The sequence below is a fragment of the Eurosta solidaginis genome, chromosome 2 (genome assembly GCF_040869045.1).
Source record: "Eurosta solidaginis isolate ZX-2024a chromosome 2, ASM4086904v1, whole genome shotgun sequence".
NCBI classification, from domain to species: domain Eukaryota; kingdom Metazoa; phylum Arthropoda; class Insecta; order Diptera; family Tephritidae; genus Eurosta; species Eurosta solidaginis.
This window is the reverse complement of record NC_090320.1, coordinates 307,882,129-307,903,346: the sequence shown is the minus strand read 5'-3', so window position 1 is coordinate 307,903,346 and position 21,218 is coordinate 307,882,129. Positions and strand designations below refer to the sequence as shown.

Below are 21,218 nucleotides of genomic sequence, written 5' to 3'. Positions count from 1 at the left end.
CTTTGCTTTTTCAATTTCTGTCCAAATAATCCGAAATGAAAATAACTTTGCTACAGCAGCCGAATGCAACTCCAACACGAATACACGAAAGAATGAAGAATATATGCACAAAGAGAATAGATCGATAGATAATTCGAGATGAATCTGGAAAATAATGCAATTTTGTTTAATTTTTTAAACCAACAATCTCTTGTTTTATTTCAAAGATCTCGAAGCTTCCCACGTTTTTTTTTTGTTTGTTTTTATTTACAAAATAACTTATAAATCACTCGCATGTCCACCAAAACCCTAAAGTGAAAAGCCAATTATGAAAAATGTCGAACATGCACAAAACCCCCTCAAATATCACATGGTTGCATTTAGTTAAAGCCACTTCAAAATATCACCACAAAAATTTTATTATTGCCCGTGATCACCAGTTTTTTCCATATTTAAATGACAATAAAGTACGAAGAAGTTAACTGGAAAAGTATTCATATTGAAATTTTCCTAAAAATTTAATAATAAAAAAAGCAAATTACCAATATTTCAACATCACTGTTCCGAAAATTGTCATCGTTCTAAATGAGTGTTGTCAATGTTACATATAAAAGCTTGCATTAAAAAGTACTAGCCTTCCTCAATTCGTGATTAAACAATTGAAGAAAAGGCAATACATTATAAAAGCTCTTAAGCATAGTGTACAAGTACAAGTGTGTTGACTTATCTGTCAAGCATTCTGACAGGCACTCGCTGGATTCGGAATGACAGCGAATTCAAAATGGATACCATTACCGAGTGCGCCGAATGATTGAAAAATTGAAAAAGTCGATACGATTGGTAGTCAAAAATGTTGTCGTTGAGACCAAAAATGCGACTCTAGACCTGAGATTTCCATCAGGTGAGCGAGGCTGTTTGTATTTTTGACGTTTATCGCTTAGTGAACACACTTGGTATAGGTACACTATGCTCTTAAGTTCCTCCATATATTCTTCCTAGCGGTATATGGTCAAATACTGTATCTATACTGGTTTGTGAGTTAATTGCAATAGCAATATCCTATTTTCTAAGAAAAATATTCTTCTAAACACAATATTTTGTAATTATAGCCATTTAAAGTAGGCTCTATAGGTAGTTGTAGCTTTTTTGATAGCAAGGAAATTAACTTTGAATAAAAATCTGCTCAAGTAAGAATTCAACCAAAACAATTTCAATCTTTTACCAATGCCGTGCAAATATGCAGAGATCTATTCTCAACCACTCGGGTCCTATATTTATATTCCGCCAAACACTGTTAAAATATCAGCTGTAAAAAACCGTAATCCGATGAAGCCAGTCAATAAGCCAACAATCTCTTGTTTTATTTCAAAGAACTCGAAGTTTCCCACGTTATTTTTTGTTTGTTTTTATTTACAAAATAACTTATAAATCACTCGTATGTCCACCAAAACCCTAAAGTGAAAAGCAAATTATGAAAAATGTCGAACATGCACAAAACCCCCTCAAATATCACATGGTTGCATTTCGTTCATGGCGGAACGATACAAGGTGGCCGCATCGAACAGTTGATTATAACCTTTTTTATTTGATTTGATATATCAACTTCCGGCGCAGTACGATTTTGACATTTGTCCATCGAATTTACAAAAACAAGGTACATGGAATTCTTATTTATGTATGTAGGTATGTCACCATGCTGCCACCTTGTATCGTTCCGCCATGATTTAGTTAAAGCCACTTCAAAATATCACCACAAAAATTTAATTATTGCCCGTGATCACCAGTTTTTTTCATATTTAAATGACAATAAAGTACGAACAACCCTAAAAGAACACTGACTATCATCTGATTGTCAGCAATGTCAACCTAACGATCAGCGCCTCATACAAACTTTCTATCACAAACTTAATGGGACTTGCGCAAATGTGATGTAAACAACTGTGTACGTGTGAGTTTTTGTCTCCTTCTTATACACCAACATGGCCTACTGATTAAGTATATAGCCGGACTGCTCACTCTCATTCCTTTTCCTGGATCAGTGCTGACACTCTAACTATCAAAAATTGTCATAAATGATAGTTTACTGTAGATATCAGGTTTGACTGTTATACTATCATAAATGACCATTGTTATATTCCACCAAAAATGAAACAATGCTTTTTGCTTTTTATTTACTTTATTTCATTACGTTTTTAATTTTGTACGTGATAAAAGCATACGTGTTTCTTATTTGTTTAAAATAAATAGTTTTATAAGAATTCGAGTTCAAAATGTTCAATTTAAATTCAGAAAATAACAAAACAACAGAAGAGCGCTTTCCTCATGCGGAAACACATTTAAAAATGAATCACCACTAACCACTATTATTTTTCGCGTATCAATTTTTTGAGGGCGCCCCATACATTCCACCAGCTTTTGGTATTTTTTAATATTATTTTCGATTTTTTTTTTCTTTTAGCACGGAGCTTTGAAATGCTCTCTTTTTCATTTTTTAAACTTATTTTTTATATGGTTTTCGTCGGTTGAAAATGGCGGAATTTAAAAAATAACAAAACAACCGTGATAATCATTTGATTGTCATATGACAGTCAGTAGTGACAACATGATTAAATCGGATAATCTGTTCTCGCATACATAAAATTCCGTTGAGAATTATGTATCTGTCTCACATGCATTATGGTATCTGCTGTATGTTCTTTTGTTCTGTACCAGGTGTCCGAAGCCTTCCCAGTTTGAGTCCTTTTTCATGATTATAGGCTGTCGTTGGGAACATGCGGACATGCGTGAGCGAACAAAGGAACATACATAAATTTGAGTATCAATGTTTACGCAGGATCAGCATTGTCAATTACAAGTGTGAGTGTATTAGTAAAACTATCAGCGTTTCTTGTAGGGAAGTTAACTGGAAAAGTATTCATATTGAAATTTTCCTAAAAATTTAATAATAAAATACAAAGGCCTGAAATGTTTTAATGAACTACCTAATCATGTTAAAAATTGTGAAAACTTAAACACCTTCAAAAAAAAGTTTATTAGAATATTGCAAAACCCTTCCAATAAGATAAAATATTTTGTATCTGTATTTTATGTTACTGATCCTTGAGCGTACACGGCAATCCAAATAGACACGGAGGAATCTTATGCATCAGGTCAAATACATATATTGCTCGCAATCAAATTAGGAAAGAAATCCTGAAAATATCGTCCCAGACAAACAGTTGGAGTGTTCATGTGAATCACGTATATTCCTACAACAATGATATATTATAATTAATTATGTTTACATAAAAGCTGGTACAGGGAGGATTGGAAACACGTCCTTTCCAACCGTCCGATATGAGTGGCTTATTCTGCTGAGCTGCTAGCTTTTGGGTTGACCGGAATCAAATGCATTCCGACAGCATAAGTAATAAAACTGGGTAATCATACGTCTTGGAGTAGGGCAGGATTGAGAACACGTCCTTCCAATCTCCCAATGATATGACCACCAGTTCCCGTGCTGATCGGAATCTCATGCATTCGGACACCCCAAACGCTAGAATCCTATTATTATTAAAATGTATTTAAAAATTTGTAATAATCTAAGTTTTAGGCTTAAAACGCCGTAATAATAAATAAATAATAATAATAATTGTTGAAATATGATAAATATGATAAATTTGTAACAATGCGTATGTCAGATAATCTCACTCTTTTATTGTTTTTGACACTTTGAGTCTCTTATTAAACGTTGAACAGTACACTCGTGTTTTTACTTATTGATCTTTGGGAAACACCTCAACATAACTTTTAACAGGTTATGGGCCCAGTAAGCGCATGTTCAATTGAAAGTTAAAAAGTATATTTTTCGTAAAATGAATTCGATGTACCAGATCGAGAAGCTGGACGATAAGAATTATGATTCTTGGTCCGTTCAGATGCGCAGTGTGTTGGTGCATTCTGAGCTATAGAAAATAACTTCAGGGGAGTGCAAAAGAGACGACACAGGTGATGCTGACGAAGTGGCAAAGTGGATTGCTCGCGACGAGAAGGCTTTGGCCATGGTCACATTAAGCGTGAAGCCAACGCAACTGAATTATTTGCGGCATTGCAAAACGTCGGAAGAAGCGTGGAAAAAACTTAAAGAAGTTTATCAGCCAAGTGGTCCGGTAAGAAAAGTTTCACTTTATAAAAAGTTATTGAGCCTAAAAATGTCAGAGGGTGAAAACGTTGCGGCGTATTTGAATGTGTTCACCACAATTATGGACAAACTAGCTGAAGTGGGCATAGAGCTAAATCAAGAGCTAGTTGCCATTATATTATTATCTAGTTTGCCAAAAGAATTCGAGAATTTTGTCATTGCGATGGAAACGAGGGACAATCTTCCAGCGGTTGACGTGCTAAAATTGAAGCTTCTAGAAGAAGGCGAGCGTCGTGGTAGCATGCATGAACATATAGCTAACGAATTTAGTGGACAGCAAGCGTTTGCAGCGAAGTCGACGTCTAGCGGCAACAGAGAGAAGAAAAAAGGCAATTACAACAATGTTACTTGCTATCGTTGTGGAAAAAAGGGCCATATAAAAAGCAATTGTTCGGCGAAATTAAACAAATCTACGAAAGAAAACGATTCAGCTAAACAGCAACAACAAAGCTCCTTCACTGTTTTGGGTGCAACAGATTGCGAAACATTCGACAGAGGAAAGTGGTGTTTAGATAGCGGTGCGACAGCGCATATGTGTTGCGACCGAAAATTGTTCTCGAACTTTGTGAATCATACAGAGTGGATCGCATTGGCCGGTGACAACAGCATTCGTGCAGAAGGTAAAGGCGATGTCAAAATACAAACGGACATGTATGTTGTGACACTAAAAGACGTTTTGTTCGTGCCTGGTATGAGAGGCAATTTTATATCAGTTGGTCGTGCAGTCGAGATGGGCTGCGCAGTAGTTTTTGGCAGCGAATTTGCAACAATTAAGAAAAACGGCGCCGATATTTTGCGTGTAAAAAGAACAAAGCATTTGTTTATGCTGAGTAATGAGAAAAGTGGTTGTTTTGGTGCTATTCAAAGTGACGCAGTAATGTGGCATAATAGATTTGGCCACATAAATTATGCGAGTTTGAAAGAAATGTCAAACAAGTGCATTGTAAATGGTTTAGAAAATGTAGATTTTTCTGTGAAGCCATCGTGTCAAACGTGTATGCTTAGCAAAATACACACACAACCATTTCCAAGTGCAACAGAAAACAAATCAAAGAATTTGTTAGAATTGATACATACGGATGTATGTGGGCCATTTGAAACAACTTCACTTGGTGGTGCGAAGTATTTTTTACTATTTATTGACGACCTGTCAAGGCGAGTTTTTGTTTACTTCTTAAAATCAAAAGATGAAGTTTTTGATAAACTTGTATCGTTTTGCTCAATGGTAGAGCGACAAACTGGCAGAAAAGTGAAAGCAGTTCGTAGTGACAATGGACGTGAGTACGTCAACAAATCATTTAATGAATATTTTGAAAAGCATGGCATAGTGCGGCAATTAACAGTTCCCTACACTCCTCAGCAAAATGGGGTGGCTGAGAGGGCAAACCGCACGTTGGTTGAAATGGCCAGGTGTTTATTGGCACATTCGGGTATGTGTGCGGCGCTATGGGCAGAGGCAGTGGCAACTGCCGTGTATTTGCGGAATCGATTGCCAACTAAGGCATTAAATAATATGACACCATATGAAGCATGGTGTGGTAAGAAACCTACAATAAAACATTTGCGAGTATTTGGCTCTACGGCAGTGGCATTAGATAAAACGCAGCGTAGCAAATTTAAAGTGAAGGGTAAACAATACAAAATGGTTGGTTACTCAATGGTTTCAAAAGCGTATAGATTATACGATCCTGATGTTAGACAGGTGGTTGAAAAACGCGACGTATTATTTGATGAATGCCATAGCGTGGAAGCGTGTAACGACGAACAAATAACATTCGATTTTTTTGATAACCATCAGGTTCAAGCTGACACTGGTACTGCTGGTGATGTAGATTCTGATAAAGAAATCTGTAGCGATGATAATAAAGAAATCTGTAGCGATGATAATGCAAGCGATATGTATGCGAGTGCTGAAGAAGAAGTTGAGCACATTGGGCGTGGTAGACCTAAGCTCGTGCGTAATGGTAAACGAGGTCGTCCACGAAAAGTATTTAATGTTTTAAATGCTATGAGTACTAAGGAGGTGCTTGTTCCTCAAACATACGAGGAGGCAATTAGTAGCGATGAAGTTGATTTATGGAAGGCCGCCATGAAAAAAGAACACGATTCGTTGGTTGGAAATAATACATGGTCTTTGGTAGACTTACCAAAGGGCCAGTCAATCGTAGGGTGCAAGTGGGTATATACCCTAAAGCGCAACGAACATGGTGGCATTGAGCGGTATAAGGCACGGTTGGTGGCAAAGGGGTGTTCACAGAAATATGGAGTGAATTACTCGGACACTTTTTCTCCAGTATGTCGGTTTGAGACCATACGGTTGGTATTGGCATTAGCAGCAGAGATGAAACTACATGTACACCAGATGGATGTATGCACAGCATATTTAAACAGCGAACTAGATGATGTCGTATACATGAAACAACCACAAGGTTACCGTGATGAAAGTCAACCAACAAAAGTCTTAAGGTTGAACAAGGCCATATACGGTTTGAAGCAGTCTGGAAGAGCTTGGAATTTCAAGTTAGATGAAGCGTTGAGAAGTTTAGGTTTCAGTCAGTGCGAGAGCGAACGCTGTTTGTATAAACAAGATATAGAAGGTAACCTTTGCTTAATCCTTGTTTATGTTGATGATCTGCTTCTAGCATGCCAATCGAAGGAAATCATGACTAGGGTCAAGGCGAATATATGTGATATTTTTGAATGCATTGACAAGGGTCCCCTTCATATGTTTTTGGGTATGCAGAGATTGAGCGTGAAGGTGAACTAGGTGATATCACCATTGTTCAATCCCAATATATCAAAGATTTATTGACGCAGCATTGTATGGAAGTATGTAGGTCAGCATCGACACCATTAGATGCTGGTTACCAAGTAGCGTGTGATGATGAACGTTGTACTAGGGTTGATCAGACATTATACCAATCTACGATTGGGGCGCTGATGTGGCTGGCGCTTTCGACAAGACCGGATATATTCCATTCGGTAGCCAAGTTGGCACAGCGAAACAAAGATCCACATAGCGAACATTTGGCGGGCATAAAGCACATTTTAAGATACCTAGCATCAACCAAAAATATGAAGTTGCGATATAGAGCATGCGGTCAAGGGTTGAAGGGTTACGCAGATGCCGATTGGGGCGCCAACAGAATTGATCGAAGATCATACACCGGCTACGTGTTCTTCCTTGCAGGAGGGGCGATTTCCTGGAAGTCAGAAAAATAGGATTGTGTAGCCTTAAGCAGTACCGAGGCCGAATACATGGCCATGTCATCGGCAGCAAAAGAAGCACTACATTTAAGACGTATTATAATTGAGATTGGATGTGGTAACGATCAAACTCCAACGATATTGTACGGGGATAACATTAGTGCTCAACATTTGGCAAAGAATCCAGTGCATCATGCTAGATCGAAGCACATTGATATCAGATATCATTTTATTAGAGAGATTGTTGAGAAAGGTGAAATAAAGTTAGAATATGTATCAACTAATAACATGATAGCTGATATTTTAACAAAAAATTTGTCGAAGAAGAAACATACAGATTTAATGAAATTGTTAAGTTTAGAAGAATAACATTCGCATTGAGGAGGGGTGTTGAAATATGATACATAAAATAGCAACCCTAAATTTGTAACAATGCGTATGTCAGATAATCTCACTCTTTTATTGTTTTTGACACTTTGAGTCTCTTATTAAACGTTGAACAGTACACTCGTGTTTTTACTTATTGATCTTTGGGAAACACCTCAACATAACTTTTAACAATAATAAAAAAAGCAAATTACCAATATTTCAACATATCTGTTCCGAAAATTGTCATCGTTCTAAATGAGTGTTGCCAATGTGGCATATAAAAGCTTGCATTAAAAAGTACTAGCCTTCCTCAATTCATGATTAAACAATTGAAGAAAAGGCAATACATTATAAAAGCTCTTAAGTTCCTCCATATATTCTTCCTAGCGGTATATGGTCAAATGGGTTGGATTTTATATAAGGTGCCACGATTTCAAAGTTTTGCTGATTTGTAGGGATAGAGGGGGTCCTAAAAATCACAAAATTATCATCCGCAACTCTAGGAAACTCTCATGCGGTAGTTACTCACGAACGTACGTACCAAAAACGTGTCAGCTGACACGACCTATCTTATGAGTGTGCAATGTAAACGAAAACTCACCGACGTGCAACGCCCGTACGTACGTAGCCCGGAACGTAGAAATCAAAACAATTTTGATTTTTCCCGTAAGAACGTGTCAGCTGATCGCTCTCTCACTAGACAGAGTTGCCTAGTAAACTTTTGTACGCAAATTTTTGACCGTTTGCAATTTTATGCAAAAACGCCTAATTAAAGTTTGAAAAATTGTGAAAATAATTCGAAATAATTATGTAAAAGTGCTGATTATAAATATTTTATCTATTTATACTTATTTAATATGTATTCCGGCCTTTTACAATATCAAAAATTAAATTGGAAAAAGTTGATGTTTCCATAAGCATACATGCAAAATGGTCAATGGCAACAGTGCTTATCTGTAAACAATACACACACAAATATGTTATGTACATGTACACAGACGCACACATAGATTCCTACGGGCTTGAGAGTTCGGTCAAACGTGCTTCGTACGACAAACGTCCTTACGTACGGTACACGTCGGTGGGTAACTGCCGCATTAGTTTATGAAATATAAGCTTTTTAATTTCCAAATTTAGTAAAATTACAAAATACATTGATAGTGTATGTTTGTTTACATTTATGTCGACGTATCACCACCTTATAATCTTCTACCAAGTTAAAAAGATATTGTTGCGGAGCTGACAACACTATTCACCACCTTCATTTGTTTTCGTTTGTTTAATTGCAACAACGAAAAAAGCGACAATAGTACCGACGGGTTTTCCGCGAATAACTTTTAAACGAGATAAAAAAATGTAGTTTCTGCTTTCGGATTCTGAATCTTGAAGCAAATACGCGTCTTTTGATATCGCTATCGACATGTGCGACCCGAATTTTAAGTGCAGGACTTAAGTTGAAATTTTACTAAATTTGGAAATTAAAAGGCTTATATTTCATAAACTACGAGTTTCCTAGAGTTGCGGATGATAATTTTGTGATTTTTAGGACTCCCGCCAACCCTCGAAAAAAAGAAAAGTTGGAAAATCGTGGCACCTTATTCTAAATATTCCCCGGTCAAATACTGCATCTATACTGGTTTGTGAGTTAATTGCAATAGCAATATCCTATTTTCTAAGAAAAATATTCTTCTAAACACAATATTTTGTAATTATAGCCATTTAAAGTAGGCTCTATAGGTAGTTGTAGCTTTTTTGATAGCAAGGAAATTAACTTTGAATAAAAATCTGCTCAAGTAAGATAGAATTCAACCAAAACAATTTCAATATTTTACGAATGCCGTGCAAATATGCAGAGAGCTATTCTCAACCACTCGGGTCCTATATTTATATTCCGTGAAACACTGTTAAAATATCAGCTGTAAAAAACCGTAGTCCGATGGAGCCAGTGAATAAGAGGTTCTCCTAATGGAATATTTTTTTTGTGGCACAGATGAAGGAAAACGGGGAAGGTGAATCAGGTGAATAGAAAAAGCCTGAATCACCGTAGGACGATGCCATGGAAATAGACATATGTTTATCGAAATTCTCGGAATTATTAAGCTCCAACGAAATCACCGATGGACCTATGCACTTTGATGTATTTACATGACTTAAACTCAAGTATCTGTTTTTGTTACATTATCGACAAAAAATATCCACAATTTACTCTATTTGGTCAATGCACAATGTGTTCATTTACAAAATCCATTTACGGGAGTATTGTTCGAAAGAACAAGAAGCGTGGTATAAGCAAAAGGGCATTCAGATTGAACCAACGGTTGCATATAGTCCTCTACAAAATGGTGTTGCGGAACGTTTCAACAGAACATTAGTTGAAAAAGTTAGATCGTTATTAGGGGGACTCATGTAACCGTATAAATGCCTTATAAAGTGTGTAAACGTATAAATTTATCTAGTGCGTAAACCAGCTGTCAAATTTTGTATGAAAAATCATTTACACAATAGGGGGACTCATGATAGCATATAAACTTATAAGGTGTAAAATTATATCCATTTACACACGCGGTTATATGAACGCACCTAGTAATACTCTTGATAAACTTGATTGTTTTTCAGCTGTATTATTTCCAAAAAAATTTTTTTGATTGTTATACAAATTAAAAAATACCAGGATTAAGTGAAAAATCAAAACTAAAACGCCTTTACTTGCTGATGTTGGAGATTTTCGATGAAAATGCCGTCTGTAATGTCTGCAAGGTTGCATTCCTTTGAGTTTACCGCGTTTACACAATGAAATGTGCGCGTAAATTTATACAAATTAGGGGGACTCATGATAGCATATAAACTTATAAGGTGTAAAATTATATCCATTTACACACGCGGTTATATGAACGCACCTAGTAATACTCTTGATAAACTTGATTGTTTTTCAGATGTATTATTTCCAAAAAAATGTTTTTGATTGTTATACAAATTAAAAAATACCAAGATTAAGTGAAAAATCAAAACTAAAACGCCTTTACTTGCTGATGTTGGAGATTTTTGATGAAAATGCCGCCTGTAATGTCTGCAAGGTTGCATTCCTTTGAGTTTACCGCGTTTATACAATGAAATGTGCGCGTAAATTTATACAAATTGTGTAAATGATTTTTCATACAAAATTTGACAGCTCGTGCGTAAACTAGATAAATTTATACGTTTACACACTTTATAAGGCATTTATACGGTTACATGAGTCCCCCTATTGTGTAAATGATTTTTCATACAAAATTTGACAGCTCCTGCGTAAACTAGATAAATTTATACGTTTACACACTTTATAACGCATTTATACGGTTACATGAGTCCCCCTAATTTGTATAAATTTACGCGCACATTTCATTAGGGGGACTCATGATAGCATATAAACTTATAAGGTGTAAAATTATATCCATTTACACACGCGGTTATATGAACGCACCTAGTAATACTCTTGATAAACTTGATTGTTTTTCAGCTGTATTATTTCCAAAAAAAATTTTTTGATTGTTATACAAATTAAAAACGCGGTAAACTCAAAGGAATGCAACCTTGCAGACATTACAGCAGGCATTTTCATCAGAAATCTCCAACATCAGCAAGTAAAGGCGTTTTAGTTTTGATTTTTCACTTAATCTTGGCATTTTTTAATTTGTATAACAATCAAAAAAATTTTGTTTGGCAATAATACCGCTGATGAACAATCAAGTTTATCAAGAGTATTACTAGGTGCGTTCATATAACAGCGTGCATGAGTCCCCCTATTGTTTGAAGCCAATATGCCGAAACGGCTGTGGTGTGAGGCTGTGTATACAGCGGTTTATTTAATCAATCGAAGTCCAACAAAATCATTGGATAAGTCAATAACGCCTTCGGAGATGTGGTATGGTACTAAGCCGGATGTTAGTGAATTTCGAGTTTTTGGTCGTAAGGCATACACATGGATACCTAGTCAAAAACGAAAGAAATTATATTTTAAAAGCCGTAAATCAGTTTTGGTTGGGTATGCTCCAAATGGATACCGACTTTGGGACACAGAAAATTTTCATTGCTCGTGACGTAAAGTTTGACGAGAATGTTTTTCCGTTTGATAAAGAAATATCTAAGGAGACACAAAATAAGCAATTGTATATCAGATGCAGTCATGAGCGAGAAGGAGATGATGATAATGATGTCCTCATGGAAGATGGAGTTTTAAATAATGCAACTACAATTTCTGAAAATTTAACATATGATGAAAGCCAAGTTGAATCTGATCATGAAAAAACAAAAACCAACGATTCATATGAAGATGCAATAAATGAGGATGATATCGAAGTTGCGCTCCCTTCGCATAACAGTGAGTCTCTGCCTGAAGTTTCTCTAAGACGTAGTGAACGGGAGCGCCGGCGTCCATGTAAGTTTATTGATTACTTTACTGGGTATAGAGCAACTCCTGCTGTTTGTATTGCAACAGATCATCCCGAAGCTTATTCAGAAATCTCTAGTAGGAGAGATGCTGCAAAATGGAGTGAGGCCTTTAGGGATGAGCTGAAGTCAATGAAGAAAAATGAAATCTGGGACGTAATATATCCACCAAAAGGTGTAAAACTACTTAAGAAAAAATGGGTATTTAGAATAAAGGAGGATGAAAATGGTTTACCAATGCGCTATTAAGCAGTCTTGTGGTAAAAGGTTTCCTACAAAAAGAAGGAATTGACTACTCGGAAACCTATGCTCCTGTTGCAAAACTTACAACGATACGGGTTGTACTGACAGTTGGTGTAAAAGAAAAATTTTTGTTTCACCAACAATGAAGATTTGTATATGCAAATACCAGAAGGGGTTGACGCGGAGTCAGGTAAGGCGCGTAAACTCTCTTTATGGGTTAAAGCAAGCTCCAAGATGTTGGAATCAGAAGTTTAACAAATACTTGCTGCAGCTTGGCTTTACCAGGTCAAATCATAATTATTACCTATACACAAAATTTTCTACTGATTGTTACCTAATAATTATTATGCATGTTGATGATTTACTTATTGCTGGAAAAGAAATTTTCTCAATTAACTGGTTAAAAAGAACGTTACGCGCGAAATTTGAAATGTCTGATTGTGGAGAACTGAAAGTTTTCCTTGGCATAAAGATTGAAAATTTCAGTGATCATATTGAGTTATCACAAAGCGCAAGTATTGACAAAGTATTAACAAAATTTGGTATGGCAGAGTGTAATCCTGTGAGAAGTCCAATGGAAAAAGGATTGCAGCTATTACAAAATAATGAACCACATAATCTCAATAAACCATATAAAGAAATGTTGGGAAGCCTAATGTATATAATGATGGGCGCAAGACCTGATATCTGTTATCCTGTTGGATACATGGGCAGATGTCAACAAAACCCAACGGAAGAACATTGGCAATGTCTTAAAAGGATTTTAAGATATCTTAAAGGAAGTAAAGGAAACAAATTGGTATTTAAGAAAACTTCAGATAAACCTCTTATTGGATTTGCGGATGCAGATTGGGCTAGTGATGCAACAGATCGTAAATCAGTTAGCGGATACATATTTCAAGTATATGGGTGTACTGTTTTATGGTCAAGCAAAAAGCAAGTAACTGTTGCTCTCTCCTCAAGTGAATCAGAGTATGTTGCCTTAAGTGCGGCTGTAACAGAAGCTATTTGGTTACATGGTTTACTAAAGGATCTACAACTAGTTAATAATCAACCAGTTGAAATATTTGAAGACAATAGAGTCTGTATTGGAATGGCTAATACATTTGATTCAAGAAAAGCTAAACACATTGATGTAAAGCACCATTTTATCAGAGATGCAGTTGCAAACGGCTTGGTAAAGCTGATTTCAATACCTACAGAAGATCAGCTTGCAGACATATGCACAAAGGCACTAGATGCAATTAGAATGAAGAAATTATGTTTCAAGATGGGATTGCAAGATTGAGAAGGGATGTTGAAACTAAAGCAATATTTGCTTTTGAATTAAAAAAAATATATATTGTCATATTTTTTCATTACGTGATTTTTTCTGGGCGTGTTAATACACATTTTCTTTAATAAATTTTAACTGCGAAATAGAAAGTTAATATTTTCCATACAAAGCCTTGTACCACAATATGTCAGTTAATCGAAATCAATGAAAATTTTCTTTTGACTTGACATTCTTCTGCACGGCGAATGGGTTGAATTCGCTTTGCCACTTGTATGGATTCGCCTTGACCCAACTCCTAAATTGATTTAACATATCTGATGGCAATGAAAGTATACAAATAATAACCTTGGGGAAAAAGTATTTAGTACTGAATGGAAAAAAGTTTGCATTCATTTCAAGTTTACATTCATTAAAGATTGGGAATGGTTCTTACACTCACTCTCTATATTGAATTATATTTTACCATTCAATAACACACACACTTTAGCTTTGAGTTAAAGTATTTTAAGCCATTCAGGAATGGAGATTTATAATATGCAACCAAAAAATCACAAATTTTTAAAGGAATGCTGAGAGAATGCACGTTCTATAGTGTACAAGTACAAGTGTGTTGACTTCTTTCTGACAGGCACTCGCTTAAGTGAGAATAACGGGAAAATCTGGGTTGCCATTGTTGTTTCGGTTGAAAACGGTCAACTAGGGTTCTGCGCAGAGACGTAAAAGATTGAAACAGGGTTTATATAGTCACAAAAGTGTTGCTCCTGTTCCACAGCATTTTAATTTTATATCATGGCGAAAAGTGTTCAGTTCAGAGTTATTGATTCTCAATAAAAGTTTAATTTATTACGGAAGGTTACTCCTTTAAGTGTAAAAAGCAGAGAAAACGTAGAGTTTTTCAAATTATTGTGAAACACTTTTTAATTTGAATTTCTGTACTCAAGTTCACTATATTTGTGTAACACAAGAATTTGGAGGTCAATACCTTAACTATGAAAAACTGAAAAATGTACACTTATTGAAAACTCATTTGCACACACAATTTACACTTTGAATTTATTTGTTTTATGCACAACATTTTGAAACTAAAAACAAAATTTTCATTTGTCAGAAAAAATAAAGAAAAAGCAGCCTAATGTCAATAAACCCTATCGAAATACAAACTGGCTTGTTTGTTTTAATGAACTACGTTGTATTTTTCTTGTATTTCGTTAGTATAAGAGAAAATACAAGAAAAATACATAGAAAATAAAGTAGTGTCATATAGGAGTTTGTTTTGTTTGCACTTACAGCACAATTTTATTTGCAGGAGACTTTTACAGCTACAAAAATTAAGGCGGATTTACACAGCCGCTTTGGTTGTGTTGCATTCATTAATTCATCTGTCGGGCGAAGTATCGAAAAATTTACATAAATACTTTGGTTGCGTGCCTACGCTTTGACAACGCCAGACGAAAAACGATGAAACGCCGTACGTTATCTTTGCTTTGAAGGGACCAAAGCGTTTATATAATTTTGCCCTTATGCATTTGTGTAAACAGCCTTAGAAGTGAAATGTTACACGTGTGGCGCTTTATATTTTGACTCTAATTTAAAAAAAATTTGCTTTCCCTATGTTTCCGCATTGTTGCAGGCTACAAATCTTCTAGTATTCTTATTTCCGCGGAAATATATGCAACTATTTCATCTGTAAATACTACAAAGTTTTATTAAACTATCAAATGCAACTCAGCTTGAAGTACTCTTGGGTACCAAAAATGCAACTCTAGACCTGAGATTTGCATCAGGGGCCCTATTCAGTAACTATGAGTTTTGAAATGTACATTTTTCTTTCATACAAATTATATGAAGAAAAATTGTACATTTTAAAACTCACAGTTACTGAATAGGGCCCCAGGTGAGCGAGGCTGTTTGTAGTTTTGACGTTTAACGCTTAGCTGACACACTTGCACACCCTGCAAAAATTGTTGGATTACGTGTTCCATTTTCTTCATGTTGGAGTACCTAACAATACTCCTTTGCAATGCGTTTGCGGACCACCATCAGCCGATCATTGCTCGTTTTTTAACGACAGTGATCACGACACGATGACGATCGAACAGAGTTGCCAAAAGTAAAATATTGCATGCAAATAACTAATAATAAAATTTTACTTTGGCAACTCTGATAAAATGCAACAGCGCACTGGTTTTATGTATACATACTAAAGTATGTATAGAGAAATATTAGTTTCTTTATTCACGCAAATGCTAAATAACATAAGAATATTCGTAGTATAAAATATAAAAGTTGTATTGCCCCTCTTAATTTACTTTCATTTTAAATTAAATTCACTTCGATAATTCTTTCCGACACAATTCCTCTTTAGTACTTTGGCATCTGATCCTCTGTGGGTGCTCCATGGAGTACTACAGTGAAAGTACTTTGGAAAGTACTCTCACGTATGTACTCTATGGAATACTCACAAACAAAGCGAGAGTGGGATCACCTACTCCTCTCCTAGGACATCGCAATGTTAATTGGAGCACATTTTTTGTATGAATACAGATTAGATTTGGAGCAGTCCTATACTCCCAAAGGAGTATTCATTACATTATTTATAGAGTACTCGCGTAAAGCAACCCGTCCAGATTTTTCAATTTGGGAGTGTCAAAGGCATTGTAAATTTTACCAAGCAGCGCAACTAACAGCTGATCGGTGAAAATTCGCACATTCACACGCACAGTTCCCGACTCAGTTTCAAAACAAAACTTTAGATTATTTAATTCAAATTTTAAAGTGAGATAATCCTAACAAATTTATGTATACAGAATATATATGGCGTTTTTGTTGTTATTAAAACAATAGTTTTATTTATATTAAAGCTTTTATCATTTTTTTTTTTAACTTTGAAAAATCTCCGAACACCATTCCTTCATTATATGACATTCGACTGCCTAGTCCACTGCCTTCCACTCCATTCGCAACATAACCTCTACTTAAGCTGCCAAACTATATAGTAAACAATGGTCAAAGGTCTGTCATCATTGAAGAACAAACCCCTAGTAATTGAATCATGCTCGTGTCCCTAAACACGACAAGATTTTGATAAGCATTGGTTACTATATATTTTGGCAGCTTAAGTAGAGGTTATGTTGCGAATAGAATGGAAGGCAGTGGACTAGGCAGTCGAATGTCATATAATGAAGGAATGGTGTTCGGAGATTTTTCAAAGTTAAAAAAAAAAGGATTATCTCATTTTAAAATTTGAATTAAATAATCTAAAGTTTTGTTTTGAAACTGAGTCGAGAACTGTGCGTGTGAATGTGCGAATTTTCACCGATCAGCTGTTAGTTGCGCTACTTGGTAAAATCTACAATGCACGTGTTATTTTTGTGCTATTTCCTTTAGCAATTGTAATTATATGTTTAGTACAGCAAAATGAAGGTAAAAAGAGTCAAACGTACATTAGTTAATCCCAAGCCTTTGTTGACTATAAAAAAGTGCAAATCAAGTGGCACTAAAAAAGCTTTAAAGAAAACTGAGAAAAATGACAACGGGGATGTAACCGCTGCCTTAAAATATGATACGAAAATATTGAATACGCCCTTACAGCAGAAAAAGCGTAACGAAATTGGTATTTCTAAAGAAAAGTCGAAAAATCATAAGCCATCTTTTAAAACTAAACAGAAGGCGAAGAAATTTCATGAGGGAGAGCTGGAGAGTCTGAAAAATATCGACCCAGAGTTTTACCAGTTTCTGAAACATAATGATAAAAAGTTGCTGGATTTCAATATCTTTGATAGCGACGAATCTGACGATGATAGTCCAAAGGACAATGATGGAAATGAAGCTGATCAACGCCGAACAAATCAAAACAACGAGGAAAGTGGTGATGAGGATAGTGATAACGATAAAACTGAGAAATATCATAAGCCAAGTGGAGAATTAGATGTGGCAAGTGATGAAAGCGACTTTGAAGATAACGAAACAGGTGCAGCTGGTAATGGAACGCAAAAAGTTACGTTAAATCTTTTACGCCAATGGCAATTACATTTGGAAAATCAAAATGTTTCTGTGGATGTAGTTCGTAAAGTTATACAAGCCTTTAGCTCCGCATTAGCAAGTATTACATCCGACGAAGGCAATACGGCGCCAACTGCTTTTAAGGTGTTGGGTTCAGCTACTTTTAATGGCATTATTCAGTTGTGTGTCTTACATCTACAACCAGCAATTCTACGCATCCTAGGCATAAGTGCACGTTCCACAACGCCGATTCATAAAACAAAGAAATGGGTTAAGGTACGAGGGTGTCTACGATATTATTTGACTGATCTGGTTCGATTGCTAGAGCAAGTTTCCAGTCCTAACATACTTTCGGTTTTACTCAAACATTTGCATCAAATGGCTGGAATGACTGCATCATTTACAGCTCTTTGCAAAACTATATTAAAACGTCTCATAGTGCTTTGGTCGACAGGAGATGAAACAGTTCGTGTCTTAGCATTTCTTTGTATTCTAAAAATTACACGCAGTCAACAGGTATGCTTGAGACGTTATGTACAAGCTAAAGTTGTATATAAATATATTTTACTTATTTTAGGTATCAATGTTACATCATGTGCTAAAAGCTATGTATCTTTCGTATGTGCGAAACTCGAAGTTTGTGTCTCCAAACACTTTGCCAAGTATTAATTTCATGCGCCGGTCTCTAGTTGAAATGTTCGCATTAGATTTAAATACATCTTATCAACATGCTTTTCTTTACATCCGTCAGTTGGCGATACATTTGCGTAATGCCGTTATTTTAAAGAAAAAAGATAGCTTTCAGGCCGTTTACAATTGGCAATATATAAATTCCTTACGTCTGTGGGCTGATCTACTAGGAGCTACAACCAACAAGCCCCAATTGCAACCGCTAATATATCCACTAGTTACAATCACAATGGGTGTTATACGCCTCGTACCAACGGCTCAATACTTTCCGTTACGTTTCCATTGTATAAAAGTACTTATATCATTGGCTAAAGAGACCCACATATACGTTCCCATTCTACCACTGATTTTGGAAGTTTTACGAAGCAACACATTTAATCGGAAACATACTAGAACTTCTATGCGACCCATACAATTCACTTGTATTTTACGCCTCAACAATGGTCAACTATCTGAAAATGGATTTCGTGATGAAGTAATTGAACATTTATGCAGCCTAATTTTAGAATACTTGGCACATGAATCATCATCTTTGGCTTTCAGCGATTTAATTGTTCCAACAGTATTGGCACTGAAGAGATATCTTAAAGAGTGTCGAAATGGTAATTATTCACGAAAATTAAAGCAATTATTAGATAAAATTCAGGAAAATTCTCGCTTTATCGAGCAAGAACGCCGAAAGATAGCATTCAGTCTCAATAATACGTCTCAAGTGCAGGGTTGGGAAACAAAAATGCATAATAAAGGGACACCTCTAGCTATATATTATAATAGTTGGGTAAAGATACACGAAACAAAGAAACGCAGACAAGCTGCTCAAATTGATATTATAAATGCAGATTATGAGATTCCAAGTATTAAACGCAATAACAGAGGTGGCGTATCAATGAAAAGCGAAAAAGGCAAAGTTGCGCTCTTTCCGTCCGATTCGGAGGATGGCGACCAGTTACCAGAGGTTGCTGAAAATGATGAAAGGCTTACTGAAAAGATTAAACGGAATAAAAAGAGGAACCTAGAAAAAAGAAAGGAAGCCGAAAAACTACAGTCTAACGTTGGAGTTGAGGAACCGGATCTTGCAGAGAGTATTGATATTGTTAAAGACCTAGACTTGGACGACTGGTGAAAAGTAAAGAGTTGGTTTAAGACTTAATAAACTATTTTTATTATTATATATAGAACAATAAAGCTAAACTCTATATAAATTCAATTTAACTCGGACCCACCAGTGGCATTTACATTTGATTGGTTTGCTTTACCAGAAATTTGGTACTACATATTTAATTTATAATGTCATACCTGCATGTATGTAATGTGCGGCCTAATGACTATTACTTTTTCTCAGGATCCTTGCCAGCTACAATTTCGTATTCATCATATTTTGGAAATGTACCAATTGTCTCTTTTTGCTTAGGTAATTGTTTCCCTTCATTATCCTTTTCCGCAAAAGTAGCATCAATCTCAGCTGCATTATGACGTTTCATTTCCATTATAGACAAATTTTTCACCAGTTCCTCTTTTGAAGGCGGTTCTTCTCGTCGCCCCCGCAGCCATGCTTCCCATTCTGCTGTGAGTTCTTGATCAAATGCTTCTTTATCAGTCGGCACGAAATAGCGTGAAGCATTTCTCTTGCCAATAGACAGATTCGGAGGTATCTCGTAATATTTGTTACCAAAGTAGTCTTCACCAACCAAGTTTCCTTTAAATTGACGTGGACGCAAGGAATTGATGAAATTATTGATTATAATGCGAATAAGATCACGCTGTGGCGGTTTAGCTGCCATTGTTTCTTGAAATTTATTTACTTCGCGATTTTATAATACAAACAATCCAACCAAGATGAAAAATGGTTGGGTAAAGGGAATCAGCTGATTGATAAAGAATAGAGATTGCACCGTCAGTTGGCAATCATGAACGAATATTACCACACGTCCCAATGGACATTGATCCAGATCCCGATAAAGATTTTACATGCAAATGCAACTCTAATTGATCCAATCCCTTCAAAAACGCGAGTACTCCATAAATAGTGTAAGGAATACTCCTTTAGGAGTATAGGAGTGTTCCAAAACTGTCTGAATTCATACAAAAAATGTGCTCCAATTAACATTGCAATGTCCTAGGAGTGGAGTTGATCCCACTCTCGCTTTGTGAGTATTCCATAGAGTACATACGTGGGAATACTTTCCAAAGTACTTTCACTATAGTACTCCATGGAGCACCCACAGAGGATCATATGCCAAAGTACTAAAGAAGAATTGTGTCGGAAAGAATTATCGTAGTGAATTTAATTTAAAATGAAAGTAAATGAAGAGGGGCAATGCACCTTTTATATTTTATACTACGAATATTCTTATGTTATTTAGCATTTGCGTGATTAAGAAACTAATATTTCTCTATACTATAGTATGTATTCATAAAACTAGTGCGCCGTTGCATTTTATCACAGTTGACATAGTAAAATTTTATTATCAGTTATTTGTATGCAATATTTTACTTTTGGCAACTCTCTTCGATCGTCATCGTGTCGTGATCACGGTCGTTAAAAAACGAGCAATGATCGGCTGATGGTGGTCCGCAAACGCATTGCAAAGGAGTATTGTTAGAGTACTCCAACATGAAGAAAATGGAACACGTAATCCAACAATTTTTGAAGGGTTAGAATGACACAAGTCATCATCCGGTGGCAAAATCCTGAGCCAGATAAATAATTTTGCATGTAAATGCAACAAAAACGATTTGAGCCAGATAAATCCAGATAGAAGTCTGGTTCAATTTGTGAGCCAGATAATTTGTTAATTACTTCTTTTTAGTTTGGCAACGCTGCCTTTAATAAACCTACTTTTTCAA

General features: G+C 35.8%; 2 protein-coding genes across 3 annotated transcripts; one reads left to right on the top strand and one right to left on the bottom strand.

Annotated features, from left to right (window-relative positions):
* Nucleotides 1–15: 15 nt before the first annotated feature.
* On the bottom strand, nucleotides 16–20,243 carry LOC137241434 (NADH dehydrogenase [ubiquinone] 1 alpha subcomplex assembly factor 2). Of its 2 annotated transcripts, none has more exons than XM_067769035.1 (2): nucleotides 19,668–20,243; nucleotides 16–144 (listed from the first exon to the last, which is right to left on the bottom strand). In XM_067769035.1, the coding sequence occupies exon 1, from the start codon at nucleotides 20,150–20,152 to the stop codon at nucleotides 19,700–19,702; it is 453 nt and encodes a 150-aa protein (XP_067625136.1). In that variant the 5' UTR covers nucleotides 20,153–20,243; the 3' UTR covers nucleotides 16–144; nucleotides 19,668–19,699. The 2 variants fall into 2 exon arrangements, with proteins under 2 accessions (XP_067625136.1, XP_067625137.1); XM_067769036.1 differs by lacking the exon at nucleotides 16–144 and adding an exon at nucleotides 2,992–3,227.
* Noc2 (Nucleolar complex protein 2) lies at nucleotides 16,909–19,578 on the top strand. Its single transcript, XM_067769021.1, has 2 exons — nucleotides 16,909–18,197; nucleotides 18,259–19,578. Exons 1-2 carry the CDS (start codon nucleotides 17,097–17,099, stop codon nucleotides 19,492–19,494), a joined length of 2,337 nt encoding a protein of 778 aa, XP_067625122.1. The 5' UTR covers nucleotides 16,909–17,096; the 3' UTR covers nucleotides 19,495–19,578.
* Nucleotides 20,244–21,218: the final 975 nt, after the last annotated feature.